Source organism: Strigops habroptila, chromosome 7 (genome assembly GCF_004027225.2).
Source record: "Strigops habroptila isolate Jane chromosome 7, bStrHab1.2.pri, whole genome shotgun sequence".
Classification (NCBI taxonomy): Eukaryota; Metazoa; Chordata; class Aves; order Psittaciformes; family Psittacidae; genus Strigops; species Strigops habroptila.
This window is the reverse complement of record NC_044283.2, coordinates 7,300,031-7,327,692: the sequence shown is the minus strand read 5'-3', so window position 1 is coordinate 7,327,692 and position 27,662 is coordinate 7,300,031. Positions and strand designations below refer to the sequence as shown.

The 27,662-nt window shown below is 41.1% G+C and overlaps 2 protein-coding genes across 5 annotated transcripts in view; one reads left to right on the top strand and one right to left on the bottom strand.

Moving 5' to 3' along the window:
* MAEA (macrophage erythroblast attacher, E3 ubiquitin ligase) overlaps positions 1-4,539 on the bottom strand; it is a 50,030-nt gene extending 45,491 nt beyond the window's left edge. The window contains exon 1 of one of the 3 annotated variants that reach the window (XM_030491879.1): positions 4,475-4,539. In XM_030491879.1, the coding sequence (XP_030347739.1) occupies positions 4,475-4,519 (45 nt within the window). In that variant the 5' untranslated portion in view covers positions 4,520-4,539. Of the gene's footprint in view, positions 1-4,319; positions 4,444-4,474 lie in introns of those variants that run through there. The other 2 variants (XM_030491878.2, XM_030491880.1) reach the window with 2 other exon arrangements.
* A 626-nt stretch (positions 4,540-5,165) lies between these two features.
* CTBP1 (C-terminal binding protein 1) overlaps positions 5,166-27,662 on the top strand; it is a 248,331-nt gene continuing 225,834 nt past the window's right edge. Inside the window, exon 1 of one of the 2 annotated variants that reach the window (XM_030493189.1) lies at positions 5,166-5,243. The gene's annotated coding sequence lies outside the window, so the exon portion shown is untranslated. The remainder of the gene's footprint in view (positions 5,244-27,662) is intronic. The other variant, XM_030493179.1, reaches the window with a different exon arrangement.

Sequence of the window (27,662 nt, the reverse complement as noted above, 5' to 3'; positions counted from 1 at the left end):
GTGCCATATATATGTTCTTTGTATACCGATGCACTGACAGTGCGTTAGAGGTTACAAGTTCTGTTACTTCTGTCCTCAAGTTCAGCCTGAACCACTTTCACTGAACAACTTCTGCTGCTGTATGTTCAAAGTTTTGACAAAAGTAGTCTATGGCTCATAGTATCAAAGTCCAAAGCTATGTTCAAAACCAACTTACAGTGAAGCTTGTAAACAGGGGGAAAAAATAAAGCAGTGCAACCAATTACACAAAAAATTAATCCTGCACCTTTTCTACTTCAGTGGGAAAAGAAGCTGACCTGAGCTGTTTGACATCTTCATCAGTGACCTAGATAATGGGTCAGAGTGCACCTCCAAAGTTTGCAGATGATACAAAACTGGGAGGAGTTGTTCATGCCAGATGGTTGTGTTGCCATTTGTAGGGGCCTCACCAGGCTGGAGAAATGGGCAAATGAGAACCTTGTGAAATTCAACAATGGGAAATGCCAAGTCCTACACTTGAGAAGGAACAACCACATCAACCAGTATGTGCTGGAGACCAAGAACCTAGAAAGCAGCTTTGCAGAATAGGACCTGGGGGTCCTGGTGGACAGGTTGCCCATGAGACAGTGATGTGCCCTTCCACCAAAGAAGGTGAACAGCATATGTGGGAAGACCACTGCCGCAGGTCAAGGAAGGTGATCCTTTCCCTCTACTCAGCACAAGTTATACCCATGTGAAGCGTAGTGTCCAGTTCTGGGTCTCCAGTACAAAAGAAACATGGACATACTGGAGTGAGTGCAGCAGAAGGCCACTGAGATAAGTAACAGATTGGAGCATATGATGTATGAAGAGACGCCTGAGGGTGCTGGTGTTCTTTAACCTTGGAGAAGAAAAGGCTCAGAGGAAGCCACATCAATGTGTATAAATACCTGATGGGGGGGAGTAAAGGAGATGGAGCCAGACTGCTCTCAGCAGTAACCAGTAAAAGGACAATAAGCAATGGGCACAAATTGAAATACAGAACATTCCATATAAACAAAAGATTTGTTTTAAATACCGTAGGACTAGAGAGGATGGAATCTCCATCCTGGAGATAACCAAGAACAGCCTGGGCATGGCCCTGAGCAAGCTGCTCTAGTTGACCCTGAGGGGAGGCTATCAGACTAGGCTGTCTCTAGACATCTTTTCTAACCTCAGCTCCTCTGTGATTCCATGGACTAAGGATAGAAACACTTCATGTGATCCCATTTTCCTCTCGGTTCCCCTCTTTAACCACCAGGTAAACACGGCATTTCCATGAGAACTCAGTACTTTATTAAATCTGCTGCCAGCATTTCCCCTGCCACAGCTGCCAACAAAAGAAGCCAAACAGCAGCTCCAGAAAGTGCTCAAGCATTCTGTGCTTCTACAGCTCTCCTTTCGATCAGCTGTTTTTGAAAGCAGTTGCAGTCCAGCTAACCCTGAACTGTTTGCCAGTGAAGAGCCCAGATAAGAACAGTTTCACAAGTGATCATCCCTGCTTTCGGGTCTTCCACTTTCAGGGTCTTACTCCGTATAGTTTGCTAGTTCAGTTTAATGATTATTCACACTTCTAAAGATACAGATGAATTATCTGGCTCCCTGTCATCACTTGTTTATTAGTGTTTCAGCAAAGAACTACGGTAACAATGTTCGCATTCAGTCGTTTTTAAGTTGTCAGCTTTCATGTTACATGCTCTCAGACGAGACCAGCACAGTTCTCTATCAGAAGGCTTTTTAATTAAAAAAAAAAAAAGGGAAAAAAAGCACTTTAAAGGAAGAATAGCTGGCAACCACTTGTCCTTGAGAAGGAACTGGATTGAGGTAAATATTCAAGTACTACTTTGTACACTTAAATAGCTTCCCTAAATGCAGCTGAACAAGTCTATTTACTTCCCCTGAGCTGAACCATTGAAGAATGGCTGAAGCATTTCCACTCCTGCAGCAACCATGGTTTAGCTACGGAAAAGGGATTCCCCTCTGCAGTTTTAAGCAATCTTTCACATGAAAGGCACTCTTTGGAGCATACTGCAAATGTAGAGCTATTGCACAACTATTATCTAGTGATGTTGGCATGAGGAAGCTCGAGGGAGGAAACAGGAAGGATATAAATACAAGTCTACAATCTTTTATATTTTACTCACATCAGGGAAAATCACCAGCATCCAGAGCGCCAAGAGAAATATCTGAGCTACTGTGTTGGTGGACAAAATGAAATAAAAAAATAGAAATTTATATGGATTCATTTCTTACAGAGCTTGAATAAACTGGAAATGAAAATTCACAGAGGCTCGGTTCCACAGAAACTTGCAGGCACCTGCCTCCTAATGAACAAAACAGGATTTGATCTCGACTTACTTTGGTAGACTTTAGCCTCAGTGTTCATTTCTCCCTGCTGCTTTTTCACCTCCACCACTAAAATGTTTTGATATATGACTCATGGTTAAGAACATTTAAGAGGATACATTCAAAAGATGTGAGCAGACACTGTTCTGACAGGTTTTTTAAACAATGAAAAATGCTATTAAAGATTACAGGAACAACCCAGAAGTTGAAGGGGTGCTGGGAAGAATCAATAAACATCACCTTTGCTAGGAAATTAAGAGTTTCAGCACAAGGATGTCTCACCCTCTTACTATTTAGCTTCCCAACTTTACAAACAACATTCCATTCTCTTATGTATATTTTTGTTGAGATTTTTCAGGGAAAAAGAATGCTTGTGGAAATAAAAGAATTAGTCCAAAATAGTCTCTACCTTTTAAATGGCTGGCACTTTGACAATTCATCTTGAGACACACGCAGCAAAACAAAACCTCACTGATCCTCACTGCCAGTAATTTTTCAGGAATGCAACAAGCAAAGCTGTGATAACAACTGGAATACATCTAAAACGCAGTCTTAAAATGATCTTAACTTTAAATGCCTTCACAATGTTCTGGCTGTGGAAAGTGCTACAGAGTGCTCTTCACAGCTATTTCAAATTTTAAGCGTGATGCTGTCAGCTGTAAAGTACTCCAAGATGATAGAAAGAAGCCTTCATAAGTAAAAATGGGACACTTTGTCCTTCTGCTTCTTGGACCTTAGTAGAATGAAACTAGGAGAGTGGAGAAGGAGGATGTGCAGAAGAAGAACATGGCTAAAAAGCCTGCAAAACAAACACCGCAAAGAGCACACAATACTCAATGTGCGAAAGTACAGCATGATCTCAGCACAGCAAAGTTTACTTTGCATAAACATCTTCCATAGATAAAGTGTTGATACGCTGATATGAGAGACGTTTAAATAAGCACTTGGCAACAGAGATCCTTCTCCTAGCTGCCTTCCACAGTTATTGCTATTTATGTGGTAGACCTACTGCACACACAAGACTTCAAACAAAGGTTTCCATTGATTCCTAGGAGCATCATCCTTCCAGTTGAACAGTTCTTAGAGGCGATGACCTTAACGCTCAGCATCGAGTCCTTCATTTGCTTTACAATACCTAGTTAAAGCCAAAGACCACCTATGCGGTCTTGGGAAACTACCATCCTCCAGTTAGACCTAGGACCTTAACGAACACTCCAGGCTTTTACCAAACAGTAAGTATTCCGCTTATTTGTCTCCACAAGCCTCCAGCCTTTCCCAGTACGTTTGTCCCTCTTTATGTTTTAAGCTCATCTCCATCTTTGGGGGACCAAGAAGCCAGGGAACCATATTCTACCACCACCTCCACTCCCTCCCCTTTCACACGTCTCCTAACAACGCCACGTAGATTCAGCTGATCATCTGGGATGAGCATTTAAAGCAACGCTCGGTCTTCCCGAGCCATCATCATCACTCACACGCCCCTACACCCTCTCCCCCAGCCCCGCTCCCCGCCTCATATCAGCCCTCGCCACAAGGACCTGACGTCTCCTCTCCCCGCTTTGGCCAGCTCCTTCAAACCCTCAAGGACCCCTTTTTGTGTCCCCAGCGAGGCCGGGGGCCTTCCCCTTCACCTCAGGGCACGGAGACACCCGGGGAGAGCGGCATATTCCAGGCACGTCCCTCTCCCTCAGCGCAGGGGGAGGGGAAGGGAGAAACCGTAGCGGCATAAGCCGAGACATCAAGCGGAGAAAAACAGGGACGGGCGGGCAACTACGTGGTGGGAATCCCTCCCCATCCCAACCCCGGGGGCTCAGGGACGGGGAGCGGGACGGAAGAAGGGGAGTGGGAGGGGGACGACAGGGAAGACCGGCTTTCCAAACCCTCATCTCCCCCTTCAGCGCTGCTCCGCCGGGACGCTAAGGGCTTTACCCCCGCTTCCTCCGTGCCGAGGGAGGAGGAGGAGGCTCGGCACCCACCTTGAGAGTGGGATACTCCTGCACCTTCAAAGTCATTGAGAGCTGAGCAGCTGATTCCTGCACCGCCATCTTGGATTGGGCACCGACCTCCTCCCTCCTCCTCCTCCTCCTCCCCCGCCGCCCTCCCTCCAGCCCGGACCGAGGGAGCTACCTACAGCGCGCGCGGCATGACGGGCAATAACCGGCTTCCTCCGCCCCATCCCTAATGGAGACGGGGCGAACCAACAGCCGCGGCCCGCCCCCTTTTTCTTCCCCCCCCCCTCCTCCGCCGGCATTGTGGTACGCTCCACGGGACAGTGGTGGCGGAAGAGCAACAGCGGGGCGAGAGGCGCCAACCAATGAGAGCCGCCCTTTCGCACGGACCGTTCGTGCGGGTTGAGTTTGAGAAGCCGCGCCCGATTGGGTTAGCGCTGTGGGAATGGGCGGGGAGTCCAAAGGCGCGGACAAATCGAGCGGCGTTACGGCATCAAGAGAGGTGGGATTTTGGGGGGGTTATGGACATCCAGCCAACCAGTCGCGGTAGAGAAGGCTTTCCCATCGCCCAATCAGAATCTCTCTCGCTCAGTAGGCGGGGCCTAAAAGTAGATTTTGATGGTGACTTAAAACGGCCGTTTTAACACCCCCGAGGTGTCCGGAAAGGGGAGGGGAGGGACGCGAGGCGGAGCCTGTGGGGGGGACGCGGTTTTGATGGGCAGTGCCTCCAGCCAATCCAATCGCGCCGCCCTGCTGACGGGCAGAGAGCTGAGCGAATGGGCAGCGAGCCTGGGGAGGGTGGGCGGGGCAGCAGCGGCCCGGCGTGTGGCTGTGTGTATATTGGCCGGGGAGGGGAGGGGGCCGCCCCTAGTAAGTTCCGTGGGGAGGAGAGAGTGAGTGAGAGTCAGTGAGGCGGAGGCGGCGGGAAGAGGTTTAAATAGCGGACGCAGCGTGAGTCCCCTTCCCCTCAGCTCCCTCTCTCCGGCGCCGGGCCGCCCGCCCGCGCTCGCCGCCGCTCTCCCTCAGCCGGGGCAGGCGGAGGCGCCCGGTGCCGCTTCCCCTCCCCAGCCCGCCGCGGAGTCGCTTGCCCTCACCGCTGAGCGGGGTTGGGGGGGGGCCGGCCCTCACGCCGCGAGGTGGGGGGGAGGCCGCGGCGGGTCCCGCTCCCGGCCGGCCCCGCACTTAAGTTTCCCCCAGTGAGGTGAGGCGCGGGGCGGGAGCCGCTCCCTCCTTCTCTCCCTCAGCAGCCGGGCCGGTCTCGCCTTCCCCGCGGGGCAGGGGGGTGGGGAGTGGAGGGGGGTTGGCTCCCGGCCGGCCGTTGAGGAGCGTGCCCGGCCGGCGGGCAGCTTCTCCCGCCGCCCGCCTCCCCTCCCCTGGCCGGGCGGGCGCGGCAGCCCTGCAGCTCCCTTGGGGAGAGGGGAGAAGATATGAACCCCCCCCTTCCCCATCCCGCTGCCCTAGCCGCCGCGCTGGGCAGGGAGCTGCCGCCGCCCCCCGCACTAACCATCGCCCCGGTGCCGGCGAGCGGCACACGTTTAGAGTAGCGGGTTGCAGTTGTGGGGTTTTTTCTCTCGTTATTTCTTGTGTTGGTTGGGTTTGCGGGTCTCCAGCTGTATCTGGAAGGAGTTGTGGATCTCTTCGGTCGCTTGTCTTGCTGACCTCTGTTCGGTCCCCGAGAGCGGTCCACGGGAGTTGGTGGGCCCTAAGGTGAAAAGCACTGGTTGAAACGAGCAATGATTCCTTTTGCTGAGCATACGTGAATGTTTCCGTATTAAAAACAAGAGGCCTGATCCTGCAGACTGTCTCTACTTGTGTGTCTGAGGGAATAAAATCACTTTTTGGAGTATTAATCCCCGGGCTATTGACATAAAAGCTACTTTCTTGAGCATATGTAGAGGGCACTGTCAACCATAACACATACCCTCTTAGGGAATCCCTATGTGAAGCTTCTCACTGTGATTTGGGCACCTCAGTGAAAGGGGCGGCACTTTGTCATACCTTTAAGCTGCGAGTTCTGAAGCATAACTAAGTGAAAATGTACTGAGCCGGAGCTGTACATGCAGCAATACAACTTGCTTCTGTTGTTGAAGTTGGTGGCAAAAGTTCTGTTTCTCAATGCAGGTGCTTGCTATTGTCAGCAGGTATGTTTCAGGTAGTGTGCTATTGTGGTTTGAGGCTTTAAAGAGACCCCCAAACCTGTATCCATTAATAATTGTGGCTTGTTTTCTGTCTTTTCTAAACATTGTGGTTATGTTATTCTGGTCTGCAGAAGACTGTAGAAAAAACAAACACAACTATTTACAGGAATATAAAACACATGTAACTTTCATGGATTGAAAGAGCAAGTCCTATTTAACAAGTGTGTTTCTTAGAATATTCAGTAACATTATTCATTTCCAATGTGCATGGGCCCCATTTCAGGGAGAGCATCTCCACCACAAAGAGCTGGTGGTAAATAAAAAGAAAGGGGCAAGTCATGTACTTGAGTGTTAGATTCTCTTCAGTTTTGGACTGCAAACTATTTATATGTGTTTACTCTGAGCTGCCCTGGCATTCAGTCTGGTACTGACCATAATCAGCAAATGTATGCCTAAACATATTTTGCCAAGCCCGCACCAGGTGCAAAGCCTTTGTTTAAAAAGTATATTAGTAAAAACATTTGTGTTAGTTACACCTGGGATTAACATTCATGTCTAGACTTGATCTTGGGGCCAGATTCTGCAAGAGGATTTGTGTAAGGAGAATTTTGACTCCATTAAGGCTCTGTGAAGGGAATGGTTCACCTGAGCTTGTCAAGTGGAGGTCCGAAAACTTTGATCAGTTGTTGCTGTATTTACAAACATAATTATGTGTCATTGTAAATCCTTCCAGGTGCTTCTGTCTGTCTGAAATGTTTTGTAAGCAAATATTTGGAAGGAAATACGCTGTTCAGTATTCCATATCATTGATGTTACAGAACAGCTTGAACTTGGCAAACTTTAAGTCTTCAGGCCTGTTGATGCTTACAGGGAGCAGAAGTGTGTGACTTCCCATGTAATTTACCAAGTCATGTATGTATTTGTCCACTTATTTTTTGTGTAATCTCTGAATGGTCCGTTCTAATGATACAGTAGCTAATTTAATGTAAAACATTCTATGGATACAGGTTATGTGCTCAGACTGTATCTGTCTTTCAACTGGAAAATTATTGGTAAAGGATTGTCAGACATTGGTAGCCAAAGTTAAAGGCTTTGCTTAATAGAACAGATGGCCAAGCAACCATCATGTCAGAGAAAACAGCATGTATTCCGTGTATTCTTAGTTTAACACAAGAGGGAGCATGTCTAATCTTTAACCTTTAAATATTGCAACTTCAGAGAGGAAGCTTTAAGTGTGGAGTGTCGACTAATTTATGTCTGGGCTCCATGTGCAAATATTGATACAACCTATGCATATTTCTGGCATGTTTTCAACTTTAGGTTGCAACAGTTAATTTATAATAAAAATGTTGGTGTGATAAATGCGGAGATGAGAACTAAGCTAATGATTTTTTGAACTTGTTAAAATCTGTAGTTTTTTGCTGAATTTAACAAAATATTTATGGTTATTATGGGGGTTTGTTTTCAGCTATGGTTATTCATATACTGGAGTTGTACTTTGTTCTTTAATATTAGGTTAATAAATGTCTTCTGCCTAACCTACCATACCAAGTTCTAAAGCTGAGACTTCATTTAATTAAATTTAGTTTAATTACCAAGTCAACTTTGCTTTTACAGTCTTATAAATTCTACTGCATTATTCTTAAATAGGAGCTACAAATTCGGATCTGCTAAGGAGGTTCATGTACAGCATCTTGTTTATTTTTCCTTGTCCTCTACTGACATAAAAGGAAGAATAAAAATGAGCTTCCATTTTGTATTTCTTGGCAATGTCCAGTTGAATCAGAATCTATTAATGCTTGTCCTCTTGTAGTGTCTTATTAATGGGAAAGAGCAATTAGTTAAAATTAAGCAGAATACTCCAAACCTTTAGGAGAACCTTGCTTATTTGGTGGTATCTTAAAAGTGTTTCCAATAGTCTTCCACTTTGCTTCAGATTAAAGAACATCTGTCTACCATTAAGCATTACATGTAGATGATGTGTCTTTCAAAACCATAACTACTCTGTATGTTATTTGGTGGAGCAAAGCAGAAACCTTAGGGTTCTGCTGCCATGTACTGAAGAAAACTGCTGTGGATGGAGATTTTTCTACACTTGCTTCTCTTCCCTCTTTGTGGCCATTCTAATCTCGTTGCTGGGGTGGCAGAAGTGACTGAGAGTCACCATCGTTTCTTGTTTTAGTGGCTGAGACTGGCATAAGCCAGTGATACAAAGTCCTGTGTGGGATCAGGTAGGAGAACAGGTTGTGCCACTGGCCAGAAGAGCTCTCTTCCTCTGAGCAGATGGGTGGTGATTGTGCTGTCCATCTTAAAAAGGAGAAGTAGAAGCCTCCTCTGTATTCTTCTGGTGACTTAGGATGTTTGTGAAATATTTAGGACCCTACCTTTAATGTATGCTGGGTTTTTTTTTTTTTCTGGATAATAGAAGAAATTTTGTTAATTTTTAACTGCTGCTGTGCACAGCATTGTCAGACTAAGGTGTTCATATCAAAGCAGCTTGTCTTCAACATCTGCCAGGCAGCTGCCTTTGTAAGACAGAAATGCACAATGACCTGTACTAATATTAGATACCTTGAGAGAGATACTCAGTAACTGTTCTGACTTTTAGAAGATAATGAGGATGAGACAATTCCTACTGGGGAAATTGTTGCTTTACTGAGTTTCATTAGATCTACTAGTTTACTCTCTGGGGAGTCATAAACCGCAAATTCCTGTTGAAATGAGTGCTGTGTGGCCAAGACTAGTGACTGGTGCAGCAGGAGCATCTACAACCAGGGAGTTTATTTAACTTGTGAATGTAAAGGTACTCAGACCACCAGGTCTCCTGTATAAAGCATATAGTTAACTTACCCTGTTGCTATGAGGGTGACCAGCAAACACTGAGTGATCGAGAGATGCAAGGACTATATTGATAGAAGGGTATTGCTGAACACTGGCTGGAATTCTGGCCTCAAGTACCAGCCCCAAGACACCTGCAGTCCCATACAGTGCAAGCAAGCAGATCAGATCGAGCACTGGAACAGGGAGCCCAAAAAGGCAGAGTCCACATCCCTGGGGGTATTTAAAAGACCTGTCGATGTGGTGCTTAGTGACACGGTTTAGTGGTGGTGGCCTTGGCAGTGCTGGCTCAACTGTTGGAATTGATGATCTTAAAAGTCTTTTCCAACCTAAACGATTCCATGCATCTTACTCACAGCAACCGAGTGCTTTTAATGGATTGCTCTATTTTAGTGGATGCTGCTTGATTTTCTGTACTATGTGTGCAGCAGTACTGTGGAGTCAGAAATTAAGAGCAGAGGTATGCCTTTTGATGAACAAGTGTTGATAACTGAGTTTTCTAAGGATGGAATGAACTGCCTGTTGTTATGGCTATTCCCTATCAGTCAAAAGGGGCAAAATTTAGGCTTCGGTTTTCTTGCACAGCAGACTTAGGCCATGGCACATTTTTTACATTAAACGCCTACTTTTTTACTTCAAAAGAAAGTAATATTATGACTACAGTTCTTTTGTTTTCGGTGTTGTCACTTTAAGCTTATAACTAAAAAGTGTATTAGTGCATCTGGCTTATGTAAATAGCCTGGAGAAATTGGTGGTTTTATTTCTGTATCTGAAAGGAAACTACCAAGAGTGTAAAAACCCAACACGCAAACAAAAAAGCCCCCCCCCCCCAACCCCAGCGATTAACAACAGAAGGAGAGATTGTCCTGATGCGCCACAGTTTAGAGCATAAGTTGTAAAGCCGGAATTGCAGATCAAATGCTTTGTTTCCTTATTTTAGCGTGATTATAAGGACATTTTCCTTATCAGGGGAAAATGTAGATGCACTCAGCAATTGAGGTTACAAAGTTACCGTAATGGATTGGAGTTGAGACCTCAGTGGAGGCCGTTGTCTGTGCTGAATCAGCTGCGTGAGCGCACAATTTAACATCTCTGCTACTCATCTGCTACCTTTCAGGCAAGAAGTTATTTAGAAATGACTCCATATTTACACAAAACGGTTTTTAGGTGTCAAAGTATCTATTAATTTGCTTTTATTTTAAAAAAGGGGGGGGCAAAATTCACAAAAGAGATCAAATTCCTGTGAAATCTCATTTAAAAGGAGTATTTGCATAAAAAAATGGCATGTGGGACTGAGTGATAAAGTGCACAGACTCCTGCAACTTTATGAATGGATGCTTTAAAATGCAAGGGGGGGGTGGGGGTTACCTGTGAGCTAATTTTTAGCCATGACCTTTTTTTTTGGGGGGGGGGTATTTTGCTTTCTGAATAACATCCCCCTGAAAACTGGGGGGGGGGCGGGGGGTTAGAAAGAAAGTGCTGACACAGCCTTAACTCCCGAGCAGTGCCCTGCGTGCTGCTGCAATAATTGCCCAGGCAGTGCTTGCTGCTTTCCTGCCATTGTGCTTTACATTCCTTTAATTCATTCCATTTTTAACTTTGGGAAAGTTTGCTATTATTGAAAGCCCCCGGCGTGTGTGCAAAGCCGGAGGAGTGAGGCTGTCGGAGTAGCATGGACTTGTTCATCTCAGCCTGATCTTGTTAGCAACAGCAGAGCAGAGGGAGAGGAACTCCGGCTGGGGCAGCGCTCCAAAGGTTCGTCTGTTATTTTTATACCTAAAATTACGTCTTAGTAGCAAACTACTCGGTTCGCGGAGCGTTGCCGGCGGTGTGGAGGTGCCGGGGTTGGGGATAGGTGTGCGTTTAGCCGTGGGGTGTGTGTGCGGGAGGGGAGGTTTTGCCTCGGTGTGTGTCGGGGAAGAGGGAGTATGTGTGTGTGTGTATGTGTGTCTGCTGCGAGCGGGGAAACGCTGAAGAAGAAGAAACCCTGTTGGTTCTCCATGCAAATGACCGCTTTGGTTGTAACAAAAGCCTTGATGTTGGGCTTGGAAAAATGATCTGACAGTGTAACAACCCCAGGCCACTTTCGCCATGTTTTTGTTTATTCATGTTTCATTCCCTTTTCCGTAGCTATCGCGCAGATGTTTCCAATTTCACCGCTTTTATTTTGTTTGTTCTTTTAACACCGTTGAACCTTTTTGGAGTTAGCAAGAAAATGTGTGAAAGAATGTTAACAAAACAGAGAGGTGTTGCAGATGTTTATACTTTAGTTCTCGCCTTGCGCCTGACGATACTGGCAGAGGGATACAGTGCATATGAAGGAACGTAAGAAGCATCTGTTTTAACTACCGAGCTTGTAATTTCGAAATGTGCCCATCGTAACTTGAATATTAACATAAACAGATGAAGTGAGCACGTTCCCGGTACAATGGGGCCAGACGAGATCTCATTTGTTTGCTACTGTTTTTGGGAAAAGAAAAAGGGGTGGGGGGGGAGGAAAGAAGGCGAGTGAGAGCAAGGAGAGGAATATCCGTGACACAACATGTATGCTCCTAGATAAACTCCTGCCATCTCGGAGTGCCTTTAAATATTTGAACAGCTTCTGCTAAGTCAAATAATAATTGGTTACCATGAGAAGCAAAAAAAAAAAAAAAGTCTAATAGAATAGTTGAGCACACTAATGAAAATCTGAATGTAAAATTGCTTTGGAATCATTCAAAGAATTGAATTAGACAGAATCTTTTCAATGACAGTCACAGTATGACATTTAAACATTTGAGCTTCTGAGATCCTGGGAAACAACACACAGTACAGAAAAAGCAGAGGTGGATGGTATGTTATCTTACAGTTGCATACGTTGAAATGTAATCGTATACTAATGATATTAAAATCAATCTGGGTTTAGGATTTTATGCTTGTTGAATGCATTGAGGCATACACAAATAAAATCTGGAATCTTAAAGGACAATGATTCAATGTCCGGAGCCAGTGGTTAAATCAGATGTGGTAACTATGGTGAGAGGTAAAGTTACTTAGCTTCTCACAGACCATGCATATGTGGATTTCGTTTCATATAATGGAGATTAAGGAGAAAAGGATTAGAAAATCTAAAGCGAAATTTTGAGCAGGAGACCTGTAGCCTTGCTCTGGGAATTAACACTGGGGAGGCTTTTAGAACAGAGGCAGGGTGGAAGTAAACACTCTCTTGTAATATATATTGATGATAATTCTAGAAAGGAGTCTTTCTGGTTGGGAATATCAACAGCAGCTCATGCATACAGGAATGAAATCAATCCTCTCCATATTAAAATAATCCTTCTACTCCAGCGAAACAAAACCAGAACCCAGTATAGATTTTTACATTACCAAGTGATGATGTTATATCAGGTAAAGTCTGATATTCTGAATGAATTCATTTTAGGTTCTTGCAGGATTAAGCAATATTGATTTATTTGGCTTGTATAGCATTCCTATTTTTAAGCATGCATGTGATACGTAGTTAGAATTTATTTTTTATAAACTTCAAAAATGGTGGTCATGTGAAGTGGAAAAGAAAAGCAGAGCTTGGTGCTCTGGCTGGTAAATACTGGGGGAGTTTGAACTGCAGCCAGAGAGACTTTGACCATGTTTCTGATTTTCCTTGAGAGGGTTCAGTTTTAACCTGGGTTTTTAAGGGAAGAGCTTCGCATTGTGCTGATCACCTCAGAGGGGTATGGGAGGGATTGTCATGCTTACATGTAAGTGTCCTATGTTCTGAGAGATCCAGGGATACTAATCAGTGATTAGTTATTTGGAATACTTAGGAAACAGGAAGGGGGAGAGGTCAAATTTAATTTCCAGTATAGAGGGACCATTTCCCTATAATAGTGAAAAGTACATTCACTGTGACAGTGCAGAGACATCTTGGGGGTATGAGGCATGTTAAGCTTGCTAGTAATAGAGGTTAAGAAGTGCTGTGGTTTTGGCAATGTATTAGAAATATCTTTAATAAAATATTTAAAAGTTTTGAGTTTCCTCCCTGCCCTCCCCCCCCCAACATAGTGGTTGAAAACCACTTATGAGAAGTGTGCAGGGGAACTGGTAGTTCAACATAGTCTAGGTACTTGGTGTTACAAGTTTTAAGGTGTTTATGGGTTTGCTAGGAAACGCTCTTAGCTTTTTTTGGGTCATAAGCCCACACTTTCCTTTTTCAAGTGTTCCAAGAGTGTGTTATCAGATCTGTGTCCAGGAGACTGCATTTGCTGCAATGATGCAACAGTGCGGGCTAAACTTGAGTGGAATGTATGGTTTTGGACTTCAGGCAAAATGTCAAACAGTAAACCCAGCAGCAGCATCATTCATATTTGCTACAAATCGTTTTCATGATAGAAATGCTCAGCTCAACATTTATTGATTTTTCAATTCTTGAGAAGTATTAAAAGCTCACTAATTGTATTCTGCCCTAATAGGGAGGAAGAGGAGGAAAAGGAATTCCATTGCTGCTGTTAGTGGACAATGTTTTGCTTTTATTCCTATTGTTGCAGTCGACATTTGTGTGGAATTGTACATTCTTATTGCATTAATCATGGCTTATTATTTCAGATGAAAATTTTTATTCATATAAAGATTGCTATTTTAGTTTGAAACAGAAAGCTTCCATAAAGTAGAGCAAAATTTAGATCTATCGATGTGTGAAAATTTATGTCATTGTTCAATGAATTTCAGAAGTGTTTGATCATCCCCCTTTAGTAGGATGTACTATATTTAAGAGTGATATAATTGATATTTCAGACGCAGGACACTGTACAACCTAACGGACAGGAATAGTGGCATCAGAGCAAATAGTGTTTTCCTTGCTTTGCTATTGGATTAGGGCAAGTCAATTCACCTTTCTGTTTTCCACCTATGGAAGGGCTATAATGGTAGTTCCTTTTTAAAGGACTTCAATATCTACTGCTGAAATTTTGAGACAAGCAATATTTTGGCTTACAGCAGCACACATGACCAATGCATGATGGAATCTCACATAACATTTGCATCAAAAGCATTAAAAAAATAAAATCGTTAGTGATTTGATAATAAAGTGTTTCCAGGAAAAAAGCTGAGGGATAGCACTGATGTGGTATTTCCAGACTGTTGTTGCTAATGGATAAGTTTTTTGGGTAGCTGAATATCAGGTGGCTGGTTAGTACTTTGATATTGAATATCAATAAAACAGGATTATCAATCTCTGTTTTAAAATTTATAACAAAAAATGCGCCTTCATTGACTTGTTGAGCTGTTTTGTTGGGATTCAGCCAGGAGTGTAGTGTTAGCAGCATCTTAGGATGTTGAAAAAGAATCCTCCATTTCCCCAATGAGACTATTTATATTGGTATCAAAGAACCTCTTACCTTCTTGGTTAAATTTGTAGATTATAAACCCAAGAAATCTCAAACAGCTGAAGAGTTTCACTTAAGTCACTGGGTCTGCTGAGGTGAATAAGGGCTTTCAGGGTTAAGATTTCCTGTATTTATCTTGGTCTTTCTGTGCATGGTCATGGAAATTCTCCAGTGTGATGCAAAGCTGAAATGCACTGAAACAGGCTGCCCAAAGAAGTGGTAAATGCTCCATCCCTCATGGTGTTCAAAGCCAGGTTGGACAGAGCCTTGGGTGACATGGTCTGGTGTGAGGTGTCCCTGCCTGTGGCAGCAGGTTTGAACTAGATGATCTTAAGGTCCTTTCCAACTCAAACCATTCTGTGATTCTATGAAAACCTGAAGTGTTCTAAGATCTGAGAGACGATCCATTTGCCCATTGTATGAAGCTGTGTAAATTGATTTCGGGTGCAGTGCAGGGTATATGGGGTAGCTTCATGCTGAGAAAGTGTGGAACAAAGTCAAGAAGGAATTAGTGTGGATTGTCAGCCTATACAGGTTATTATTCATCACGGTTCACAATAAGGCTTATCACTTGTGACTTGCCAAGGACTGATCAGTTTAATCAGTTGCCAGAGAGGAACAGTTAAATATTAATTTTGATAATAAAATGTAAGAAATCATAGCTTGAAGTACAAATTGCATCTTAAATTTCTACAGTTTCCCATGTGTAAGACCCTGCTTCAATTATATACCTGTATCTTTGTCTTGGTAGATGGCAGAGTCAGTATTTTGTTACTGAAAATGGCTATTTGCTGGTTTCTGGTTTTGGGTATAGTTGAAACAGCCCCAAATGCTTTTAAAAACACACTTCTATTTTGTCATTCAATTAATAAGATTTTATTCTAAAACAAATTTTACGATCTTAAAGACAAATTTCTCCCAGCAGTTTTCCATTTGACAGGAATATTTTTCTTCATCTGGAGAACAAGCCAATATGGCTTAGTTTATGAAATTTGTTTATACAATGGTATTTTCTGTCTACACAGTGCCTGGAATATGTCTTAGCACATAAATAATAGGATAAATAAAAGCTTCTTGTATCAAAATAGCATTTATTTTTATTTCTCAGTAAGAAGCGTGTGTATGGAGAAGGATTCTTTTAGCTTTGAGGAGCTGAGTGCATGCTCTGTCTAGTAAATTATGTCATTTGTTAGCTTAGTAAATCTCAGAGTATCAGCTGCATGACAGTTTCCCTTTAAAGCAGTAAAGATTAGGTGGGGTTTCTGTGGAAATCATTACAACTTACACTGTGTTATTGCTGTGTTTCTCTACCTTAGATAACTGTGCTTGGGTTTCCTAGAGGAACGTTAACCACTAAGAATGGTGTAAACTGGTAATACCTGTGCAAATGGGAATATAATCTGTGTTTTGCACAGAAATAATGATGGTTCGAAAGGTTTTGAATCTCTTTTTTTGGTAGATCTTTCATTATTTCCCTCCTTTGCTTTCTGATATGCCTCCAAATGGCATAGCATTTTCTTATACCTCCTCTTACACTGTAAAATGTGTACGCCCTCTTTTTTGTACTTTGTTTATGCTGCACTGTGACAGGCAAGTTGAGATAGAAGTTGATATTTAAACAATACATTATTCTAAGTACTCTTCAGCATAGTATCTTTTTGAACATCCACTCTTCTTTCGCCCTCTATTGCTGCAGTGAGAGAGTGATATCACTGTCATAGTCATTCTGACTTTTCCATGTCAGTGATGTGAATTTGATCTAATGCAGTTGTTATATCATCCCTCAGGCACAAATAGATCCAAGAAACAAACTCTATTATATCCTTCAATGTGAGTTGAGAGAGAGGGTAACCAGTGGAGTTCAGAACGTGCGATAGAGTCGAAGACATCTGTTACACTTAGTTGTTGTGCAGGGGTTGATGTGTTTCCCCAAATGCTGGCACAGAAATTAAAGATCCTGTTTACTTTTAGGGTCAAAGTATCTGGGAAAGATTCTCTGGAGAAACAATTGCTGTTTCCCATTCTACTCAATAACTGTGGGACAGGAAATTGATTTTGCAGATTTTTACCTCCTGGGAAAATCAGCTTGAAGAAAGTAAAGGTTGTGGTAGAGTAATTGCACCATAAAAGTTAAGCAGATGAAATCCTTTAATCTATTTAAGATATACTGTCTTACTTTCAGCCCTACATTTTTATACTGCTGAAGATGTCAAAATCAAGGTGATGTGTTCATCTCTGTAGGAGCAATTTAGCTTTCCTGATCCTGATGTGACTATATCAAAACAAACACACATCCTGATTGTGTATCAAGGTTTATGGACCTTATTGATACTTTGAATAAAACTTAAAAGCAATGTAACCTAGATTTAATTAACTTGAGCATCTTGCCCACCCAGTTCAGGGAGGACTTAACCTGCGTAAGGGCTAAAACCAGGATGTATGTGTATGGAAAAGATTGCCTGCTTCTGCTGTGACTGGGGGGAAGTGGTGTAAACCTGGAGAAGACATGAAGTTAGCAGTAGAATGCACAAGTTATAAGAACAAATAGTTTGAAGTTTCTGATTAGTGTTGTACAGCAAAATTAGTAGATACATAGTAAGTATGGCAGACATTTTAAGCACTCTTTAATGTCATTCTAACTTTTGGATACTTGCATTTAATATGAAGTTTCGGTTGTATTTGACTACCTCTTTACCTCTGTTCCTCCTTATTTTCAGTGTTTGTTGTTGGTTTATAGTGTTTTGCCTTGCAGTAGTGTGTTCTAAATGTATATACATAACTTTATTGTTTGGGTTTTGAGCCCATTGGTGATAGCTTTGCCTGCAAGTCACAAATTTCTCAGAAATGCCACTAAGTTTTCCCGTTCCTTTCGATGTGCTTCTAGATGGAGCAATAAAGGCAGAGCAGTGTGGTCTTGAGGTGCTTTGTAGATTGCGATTAGCTTGATCTATCTCCTGAGAAACAGATAATCTGTTAGCAAGCCCAAAGATGTAAGCAGGTGTTTTCTGGGTGTAGGTGTATATAGGATAAAGTGCTAAACTGACCCTCTCCTAGCATATGGGCAGCATGTTCTAGTGATAGTTGAGTATAACCTTGAAAGTTCCTCAGTGAGTGTGTTAGCTTATGTCTCAAGAAAACAGCTTTTTGTAAGATGTTTTCTATCTCAGTGCCTTGATTTTGAAGGCATTTTCCCATCTTCATAATGTTGATGAATCAGAATATTGTCAGCTGGAGATCCTCAAATTATATTGATGAGGGTAGAGTCCAAAAGCTTTTCTAGTGTTGTGAGAAGAGGCAATGACATTCTGACTCTTGAAATGTAAGGTCGAAGTGTGTGGAGTACCATTTCTGCTGTATATTTGGGAGTTGGATGGACTGTTGGTATAATTTTCAGGAAGTCACTTCTGGGCGACAGCTGTTTCTATAAGGTTATTTACTGTGAATTCTGGCAGTGTCATAATTGGAGATTAATGTTTGAGAAGAAACGATCTGGACGTGGAACAGTAACTTGTTGAATATCCAGTGTCAATTTTTCAACTCTTCCTTAGAGTATCTCTCCTTCATGATATTCTTAATAGTTTTGTGTTACAGAAAGTGAGGGGTTTTGCGTAGAGTCTTAACTGTAATGTTCAGACTGGGATAACTTTGTACTTGAAAGGTGTTTTCTAAATTTCATCATTTGGCTTTAAACTTTAATTACTAAAACATGTTACCATTTGCCATCTTTGTGAATGGATTCACAGGGGGCTTTTTTAGAGGTGCAAGCATTAATTTCTAAGAGTATTCCTGCTGTAGTTTCAGCGGTCTTTCCTAAATTCATAATTTAGGTAAGAATTTTAGGTATAAAATAGGTCTTGGTTGTCAGTAATCAAGTTTGTGTAGTTCTGGAAGAAGTTCCTGTGTGTATGTGTTGAAGTCTACGAAGCTGGTGTGTACCCAGAGTTGCTACGAAGGCGTTTTTTGAGCCAACAGTTATTTATTCTAAGTATAGAAAGTACTTTATGCTAGTAGGCTGGTACCCAATGCTAATTAAAACCGACAGTCACTATCGTTGCAAATGGTAACCATTGAATATGCAATAAAAACATCCAAGGCAGCGTATTAACTGCAAAGTGGCTAAAAATATGCAGTGCAGATATTAATTTGTCCTATCATCTTGAGAAGTTCGCCTACAGTAAGGCACTATCTAGTGATGTGATTTTTCTCTTCAATTAGTTTTTTTTGCTATTAAAGATCTTTGCATGTGCTTCAGAGTCTTGAAATGAAAGGCACGATGTAAACAATAGGTATTATAAAGATCAGATAATTTTAATATGATTTTTAAAGAGGTATTTGTAAAATTCTGGCTTAGACCTGGTGCGCTTTGATAGCAAAACTATTTCATCAGCTTGGCATTGCAGTAGAATTTTAATTTAGAAATAGTGTCATGCCCAGCTACTTGTCAGAAGAATCCATTTCTCTTTCTAGTAATGGCTGCATTATTTAGTTTCACTGCTGGGAAAGTTTGACACAGTTTGCAGCCTCATTCTGTATTTTTTCAAATTGGTGCTCGCATTGATGTCAAGACTGCCAATAAAAATAGGTCTCATAAAAAGAGTAGGTTAAGGCACTAGGTTATAATTCAACATTCTGTTTTTGTTATTTGTTCAACATCTGGGTACATACCTCCGTATAGGATAGTTAACTCAAGATTAAATGAAAACTAAATTCAGTTTAAATTTTAAATGAAATGAAATATTGGCACATTAAGTATCACTACACGGTAGCAAAGAAATTGTCTTATTATGTGTGTGCTCATTCTCTAAGGAAGAATATAGTTCATAAAACCACGATGAGTAATGAAACTGATATATATATTATATATACACAAAACGAGCCATATATGGAATTTTAACAGATAAGTGATGTATCAAAGAACATGGTTTCCAGCAATATTTTCTTGTCAAATGTGGCGTATTCCTTAAGATTTATGGGTGCAGTTTGTCAGCAGAATAAACAAACATTCTGTCCCTCTTTAGTCTTGCTATCAAAATAAATAACGTCATATTCAACCAAAAATGTTTTACTTTGTCAAAGACAAACAATTTGCTGTCACACGTCCCAGAGTAGACATTGTGATGAAGGTTTCTCTCTTCAGCACTGACTCTTGAGTAATTAGGAAGGTTATGCTAAGTAAGCATTGGGGGGAATTTCTGCTACAGTTCTTGTGTGGGAAAAGAATGTGTCATATTGCCAATTGCAAAATCCAGATCCAACAAGAATCTGCAAGTTGAATTGACAGGCCAAAAGCTTTCATTGTTTGAGTGTTCAGAGATCCTGGGACAGTCCAGAAAGAACCTTGAGAGCTTTCTGTTTTCAGAAGCGTGTGCTAAATGCTATGTGAGATTAATCTATCCAGAATATGCATTAGCCTGGTTATAGTGCCTTACTAAACACGGGTATAGACCAATTTTCTGTTCTTTGGACACTAACACAATCTGGACAAAAAGTGTATCCCTGAAGAGTCTGCCAGAGTGTGAAACAGGAAACAGAAGATGAATTCCCACCGGCAGGAGTTAACTTCCTGTGACAATGAACAGAAAGCTCTCTGCAAGCCCGACATGTGCCGCAGATGAACTCTAGTGACACTTGCTTGGAAGTACAGCAAATGTGCAGTGGATGAGTTGATTGGTAGTGAGAGGCTGTTTTGTAAGGGCTCTGATGGACAAAAAGAGAGAGTGCAGGTAAGGTGATGATAGGCTGTAATCTCAAAAATATCTACCTTTCTTTTTGTTATACTGGTAAGAAAGAAGATTCAGCCTCGTCAATGTCTGTGTACCCTGTAGAGGCTTAGAGAGGAATGTTTCAATCTTTCTAGAAGCTCCTTCGGAGCAAAATATATTGGACTCCTTCGGAGTCCAATAGCAAGTTGTGTAGTCACCTCATGATCTGTATGATCCTACCTCTTCTCCAGAGAAAACATCTGGCATCTTTTCACCAACTGCTTTTAGTGCTGCAGCTCTAAATGTTAGAGTGTCTGTCTTCTCCTTTCCATGTGGTGTCTGGATGGATTGCTTGCTAAGACCTCATACCTGTTTAAGCAGAGCAGAAAATTCACTGTCTAAGCCTGGAAATACAATTATGCATTCAAATAATGAGAGTTGGTGCAACATGCCCTCCTGTTTATGATGGTTCCGTGATATCTGCAAGTCGTTTATCTGGGGAGGATATCATAAAGTTATTTAAATTATAGAGCAGGAGGGACTGTGAATGTGTCACCTTATTTTTGTGGCTGCTGTTTGTCAAACTAGGTATGATTTCCTCTTACCGTTCTTTTTGACTGGGAGGTTACTATTGCTAGAAGATTTGAAATGAACTACGAATTATTTGTATTTGCTTATTTTTGTTTTCTAAACACAGGCCTATGAAGAAAAAAGTTTCATGATAGACATTGGAAAAGTATGTGTTGTAAGATCAATAAAGCATGTTGGACACATTCATGTTTAATCTGTGATGTTATGACACATGTCTCACAATTTGATATTAAAATATTTGGTTTTGACCCAAACATTTTTTTTTTTAATATATTCTTGATTTAGGAGTGGAGAGATGAGGAAAGGAGACAGGAAAAAGACTGAACTTAGTCAACTTTGTTAACCGTATGACAAACTTCATGTGTGAAAGTAGAAAAAAAACCTAAAGGATGCCATCAGTTTTCAATGCTCTGTTTCAGATGTAGACCATCTTCATTGTGGGTCATTGCATCCATGTGGATTTCGCGTTAAGGATTATGCTATCATATTCAAATTATGAAGCAATGTAATTTCTTGCTTTAAGCGTTTCAGTGAGTTCTGAAACGGGTGGAGGAGAAAAGGAATTTATTCCCTCCCCCACTTGGTTTTGGAGGATGAGGTTTGTACTTGATTTTAGAACATTGAAACAACCCTTACATTTACTTCTAATTCCAGATCAGATTTAGGAAGATGGTTGCAGGCATGCGCTTTAGGCAGATGTACGCTTCTGTGGGGAAGAATGCTTTTTTAGTGAGGAGTTGATGCTGGAGATCCCTGGATTATTTTTTGGTCACTGAAAAAAAAATCGGATAAAACCACAGGTGTTACACAAGTTTGTATTAAAACAAGGCTCGGATACCACAGAAAGGGCTTGGATCTCCTGGCTGAAGTGTTGCTGCTTTTGTGAGGTACACTCCGTATATTCAAGATGGCAGTAATAAATGTGTAACTTAAAGACGACGTAGAAGTTTTGTCTCCTGAATCCAGTTTGACATATAAACCTGTTGTTGTATCTGATGCTGATCAAGGCATGGGTTAATTCAACAGTCTCATTTATATGGTGTTTCTAGCTTTCTGTTTAGTTTCCTATAGTTTTAATGGGTTTGGATTACCGTTGATGAACTACAAAGATGACGTAGACCTGAAAAGTAAAGCAATAAGTGCTGCCTCTGTCTTACCTCTTAGTCAGCTTTAAAGCACAATAAAGCACTGCCAAGCAATATAAAACGTTGTTAACATCTGTTTGGTATTAAAACGTCACTGGTACTGTAATGGCTCCTTTTTCCTAAAGCTGAACATTTTCTTCCTTGTACTTCCATTGGAATCAGTAGGGGATAATCTTGGTGATCTAGAAACTTTCCATTGTAAGTATGGCCAAACGATCACTAGGACAAAATTAAGACAATGCCTTTAGGATTCCTTTATGTTCCTTCTCAGTTTAATGTTTCTAGATTTTTGTTTTTTAAAGAACCAGCAATAACTTGTGCACTTTGCCATCTGATGTGTTTCCTGGTATTGCCCATTAGTGTCCAAAAATACAGGGCTGAATATTGGTGTGAAATCAACTGAGGTGTTGTTTTTAATAGAAGTCTGGCTGACATAAAGTCCTTTTCTCAGGTAGAACAGGTAATAATTAGACCTGTGATAATTAGACCAACAGTAATAAGGGCTATTATTTAGAGACCAGATGGTTAATTTTGATGACCTAAGGTTTGGAAATTAGCTACAAAAGAAGTTTTCACTTTTGCTTTAAAGAAACTTTGTAGCTTTTTCTATTTCTGTATGATGGAGTACTGGAAGAATTATCTTCTAACAGCTGCTTTCAGCTTTTATTTGGGTCATGTTTTTGTAATATAGCATGTTTAATGTTGAGACAAAATAAAGAACATTAATCTGTAATGAAGAAATGTCTTTCTGTGAAATGACAAACTAGTATGGCTGGTGAGAGGGACATGTGAGCTCCGTAGCAGACATGAGCTGTGGAACTGAAGCAGTAGAGGTGTTCTGGCGAACTGTTCATAGTTACGTGTTTTCCATCAATATGAGTACTTCAGACTTCCCATTCCCTTCAAGGCCAGGTTGGACACAGGGGCTTGGAGCAGCCTGGTCTAGTGTGAGGTGTCCCTGCCCATGGCAGGGGGTTGGAACTGGATGAGCTTTAAGGTCCCTTCCAATCCAAACCTTTCTATGATACTTTAGGATAAGGGCAAGGTGAGCAATGAAAGTAAGAGGGTGCTTACCAGTGTGATAGTTATATGAGGGAAAAATACACTTGTCACTTTGTGATTTAATCAGTGAAAGTTACTGATAAAATTGTGACATATTGTTTCACTTGTGGTGATGTTGAGGTCGGCTAAAACACCGAGACCAAGGAAACCCTTTAATCTCTCACGTTCTGCTTTTTAAAGTGTTTGTTTGGTGTGGGCTTGTTTTGGGATTCTCTCAAGAGTTTATTTTTTGGTTGATTGTACTTCATTTTACTCTGGATTTCATTGCAAATAGCAAGATATTAAATTGTATTACATGTTATTAAATTTTAAATTAAATTGTATTAAATTCTCATCTAGACCTAAGTCTTGGAAAACCTGACTTGAACAGGGAATAAAAGGACTAAGTAGAGTTTAATCTGAAGAGATTGTTGCTAAGGGTAGACATAACAGCTGTCAGGTGTGCAAGATGTTTTTGTAGACTCATGGTGGATAGTACAAGAAATAACAAACTTGGATCACAGCAAGAGAGAGTTGGGCAGGTTGAACTTTATTAAAGTCAAACCAACAGATTTGTTTTAAGCATAATGACATAAACTCTGGGATCAGCTGCCTGGAAAGCCTACACAGTCTCTGTTATCTGAGCGCTTCGGTTCCAGTTTAGGCAACTTCTGTCAGGAATGAGAGAAGTATAGATGATCTGGGCTTGGAAAAGCAGCAGGCCAGGTAACCTTTTGAGCTGTCTCTTCCAATTTCTTTTTCTATGAACCTAAGACTAGAACAAGACAACTATGAGAAGTTTCAGTACCTCTCACTCTTTTTTAATTGTGGTTTTTAATGCAGGGAATATAACTTTAAGTCAACATTTTTTGTTTGTTTGCTTGGCACATGTGCTTTTGGGCAGTTAACTGACAGCAATAACTAGCACGTTTAACTGCTTTCCAGTATGAAGCTATAAGTACTATATGCTACCAGTTAGTTTGCTAAGATTCAAGCTGTCTGTTCATTTCAAAGTGTACTTTAATACTTTCTAATGGATGCAAGGCTATTTGTATGCAGCTGTTTAGGAGTGCCAGTCAATGGGTTGGTGTGATCTGTGTTTCGTTTTTTGTTGCTTTTGAAAAAATCTCTCTTTAGAACTTGCCAACTTTTCCTATTCTGCAATTTGGCTTTAAAGATATTAGACACAGCTCTGGAGCGTTTTCATCCTGTGGGTTTTTTAATCTGGTGTGGCTTGCTATTTTATGAACTCTCTAAGTGCATTTGTGTAAATGCTTATTCAGCCCTCATGAGTTTATTCATGACTATGTTGCTAAAGCGTTTGGGCGTTCATTATCTTCATGCTTCCACATGAATGAAGATGTTTTATCTGAAAGTGGAGTTTTTAAAGTATTTTCTTCTTAATTTCCAAAGCTGTTGACCTACTGTTATGTAATTGTGCAATTACTACTTATGCAATGAAAGCTTGGCATTAGCATGCTGCCTTCTTAGGGCCGCAAGCACTGATTTAGGCGGCTCAATCTCCAGAAGAGGTGGGTGGGAATTCAGGTGCATGGACCAGGTTCCAGACTTACTGTTTGCACCCTTTCACGTTGTGCATATCTGGGAGTGTTTTAGAGTCCCTTGGGTTTTATTTTTACTGGGTTTCTGCACTCCCATCCTCCCAGAGATGAGAGATTTAATGAGAAAATCTTAGTGTCCTCCCAACATAGTCTTAGTCACACGTATGACCAAATGAAACTCTTGAGGAGAATGACTGTATTTACCATTCCACTGAAACCTGTGCCGCAAAATTTGATGATTAGATTTATCTGATTGTCTGTAAGGACAATTCTGTCTACAATATAAGGGCTGATAGATTTGTTTATCTCATGGTGTGTCTGGACAGACAACCCAAAGCTATGCTGGAGAAACAGTAACTTGTATTCTTCATGGCCTGATTGTTTTGTGAGATGCGGTTAAGCTGAATCTCGAGAGGCTCACCTGCAGAAATAGTCTGATGAAACTGGTCAAATGAACTTTTAATTAAAGCAGGCACCCATTAATGACTGTATTTTTGTATTTAAGGTTTTATCTATTGCGAATTTGTACTCAAAGAACTGTCTTTTTCTTTAACACCAGATTTGACTCAAAAGTGTCTGGATGGAAATCGTTCACTTGCTATTTAAAAAAAACAATCAAACTTTTGATGCGGAAATACTTAAATGTTGGACTGTGCAATTTGAGCTGTTCATTAATCCAAAGGTTTAATAAGACTATTTCCTGGACCATTTTCAGGAGCTGATTGGCAGCTAAATTCTCAAGTTTTACCGCAGGAATGAACGTTTTTTGTGCTCTAGCCTGATTCTTTTTGTCTGCCTCGTTCTCAGGGTCAGATTCTTTAAAACATCCTTTTGGATGATTTGAAGAACTGTCTGCTTTCTGTTGCCGAAATAGCCCATGGAAACATGGCAGTACTTCATGTGGTTCTGAAAACGAAAGCAAGGCGATGTGGAATGTGCTGCGTTAGCATGGCAGGGACTGGGATTCGTTTGGTTGTTCTTAAATTAAAACTGATTTATGCCCACAGAAGCTACTAAAGCTTCCAAGATCTCTCTTCCCCCCCGCCTTACTTTGAAATTTCCATGGAGGAAAGCATATTTCTAGATATCCAAACAGGTGGAACCACTTACCCAAGAAATTTTAAAGATAAATCAGTGGAGTGTCTGGTATCTTCTCTTAGAATCATGCAGGTTTTCCTAACAGTCTGTTCAAGTTCAGAAAGGAATCTGGGCTTTTTCTCTTGTATTCTGTTGAGGGTTAATGTGTCCTGTTGATCTAGTTTGTTATTACAGGCTGTTCTCCACATCGATCTAAGTGGTACTGTTGCTTGGAAATTGAGTTCCTATTAAGTCCATTACAGTGTATTTTGCATTCCTTTCTGGCTTGTTCCAGACAATGGCTCTGTGTTGTAGTAGTAAATTTGTGATGTTCACGAACATGAACTAGAAAAACAAAATAGGTTACAGAAATTCTTGTGCTACTTTTGAAGTATTTTGACCTGTAGTAAATCACGTTAGGTTATCAGAATGATGTCTGAAAATCTCCCGTGTAAAAAGAATTGATATAAAATAACTTCAATCAAAATAGTATGCAGGAGGTATTACTTTGTTGTTTACTTTGTCTGTTTTGTTACATTCTATGTTGCAGTTGAACCTCTTTAATATATTAAAACCAAACCAAGAATATATATCTGTAGTAACTAAATCTTAAATTATAGCTTATATCACTTCACTTCTGGAGAAGAGAATTTGCAGCCTGTTTTGTAAATGTTCTTGCATGTTGTAATTTAAAATAATGAGTATCTCATTGTATTACTAGAATTACTCATAAATTTACATTCCCTGTTTTCCATTCTCAGTGTGTACATTGCTACAGGGAAATTTCAGGACAAAGTATGCTGAGTCTCACAAATGTTTATTAAGTTCTCTTTTCTGTGATTAAAATTTGTCTAATTCCCAAGTGCTTTAAATTCAAGTTCGAACATATATTTTAATAAATATCTTTTAATTTTTTGAGTAATGAAAAGTACTTTAAATAGTATACCAGAACCTTTTGTAGTTTAAGCATTTGTAGTATGGAAGTATTTGATACTAAGAAACCTTAAGAATTAGTCATCATAGTTTGGGTTGGAAGGGACCTTAAAGCTCCTCCAGTTCCAACCCCCTGCCATGGGCAGGGACACCTTCCACTAGAGCAGGTTGCTCCAAGCCCCTGTGTCCAACCTGGCCTTGAACACTGCCAGGGATGGGGCAGCCACAGCTTCGCTGGGCACCCTGTGCCAGCGCCTCAGCACCCTCACAGGGAAGAATGATCCAGACTGTGGTGTCTGTTTCACTTTGAGTTTCACTGTTATATCCATTGCCAGCTCTTGAGCTTCAGTGATGCATTATCCTACTTCAAAAACCAGTGAATAAAAAGGGTGCTGTGTTAACAGGAGTTGTTGTTTTTAAAGAGGAGGGGACAGGAGGGATCTGAAAGAATGCTTTCATTTGTTTTGAACTTGAATATTTGAATATTTCAAATGGTAACACTTTTATGTGAGGATTATACTTTTTTTGCCAGAAAGGAATTTAGATAATAGAACTCAAGTATTCTAAAATGTCTGTCAAGCATTTTCATGCTTTTTTAGTCTTCTGGGACATAGAACTGTAGGAGCTCTGAAGAATTGATCTTTCACTGATGACTAGTAAGAGAGAAGGTTAGAGTCAACTCAGCACAATTAGGAGTGTAAAAGTAGAATAAACCAATTTGTGAAACTTTGCGATGTGTTTGCTGCCTTCTGAAAGTCCCTAAAGTATATGAAAAGCATTTGGATGTTTAGATCTGTAAAAAGTTGGCTACCAAGTTGTGTGTTTCAGTATTTATAATACTTAGATTACTGTTTCATGGCTCATTATTTTAATTACAAGCCAGTAAAGTGACAATAAACTGCCAAAAATTGTGCAGACTTGAATGCTGTTTACTAATTGCCAGACATCAGCACAGGAGCTGATCTGATTTACAGTACCAGAGG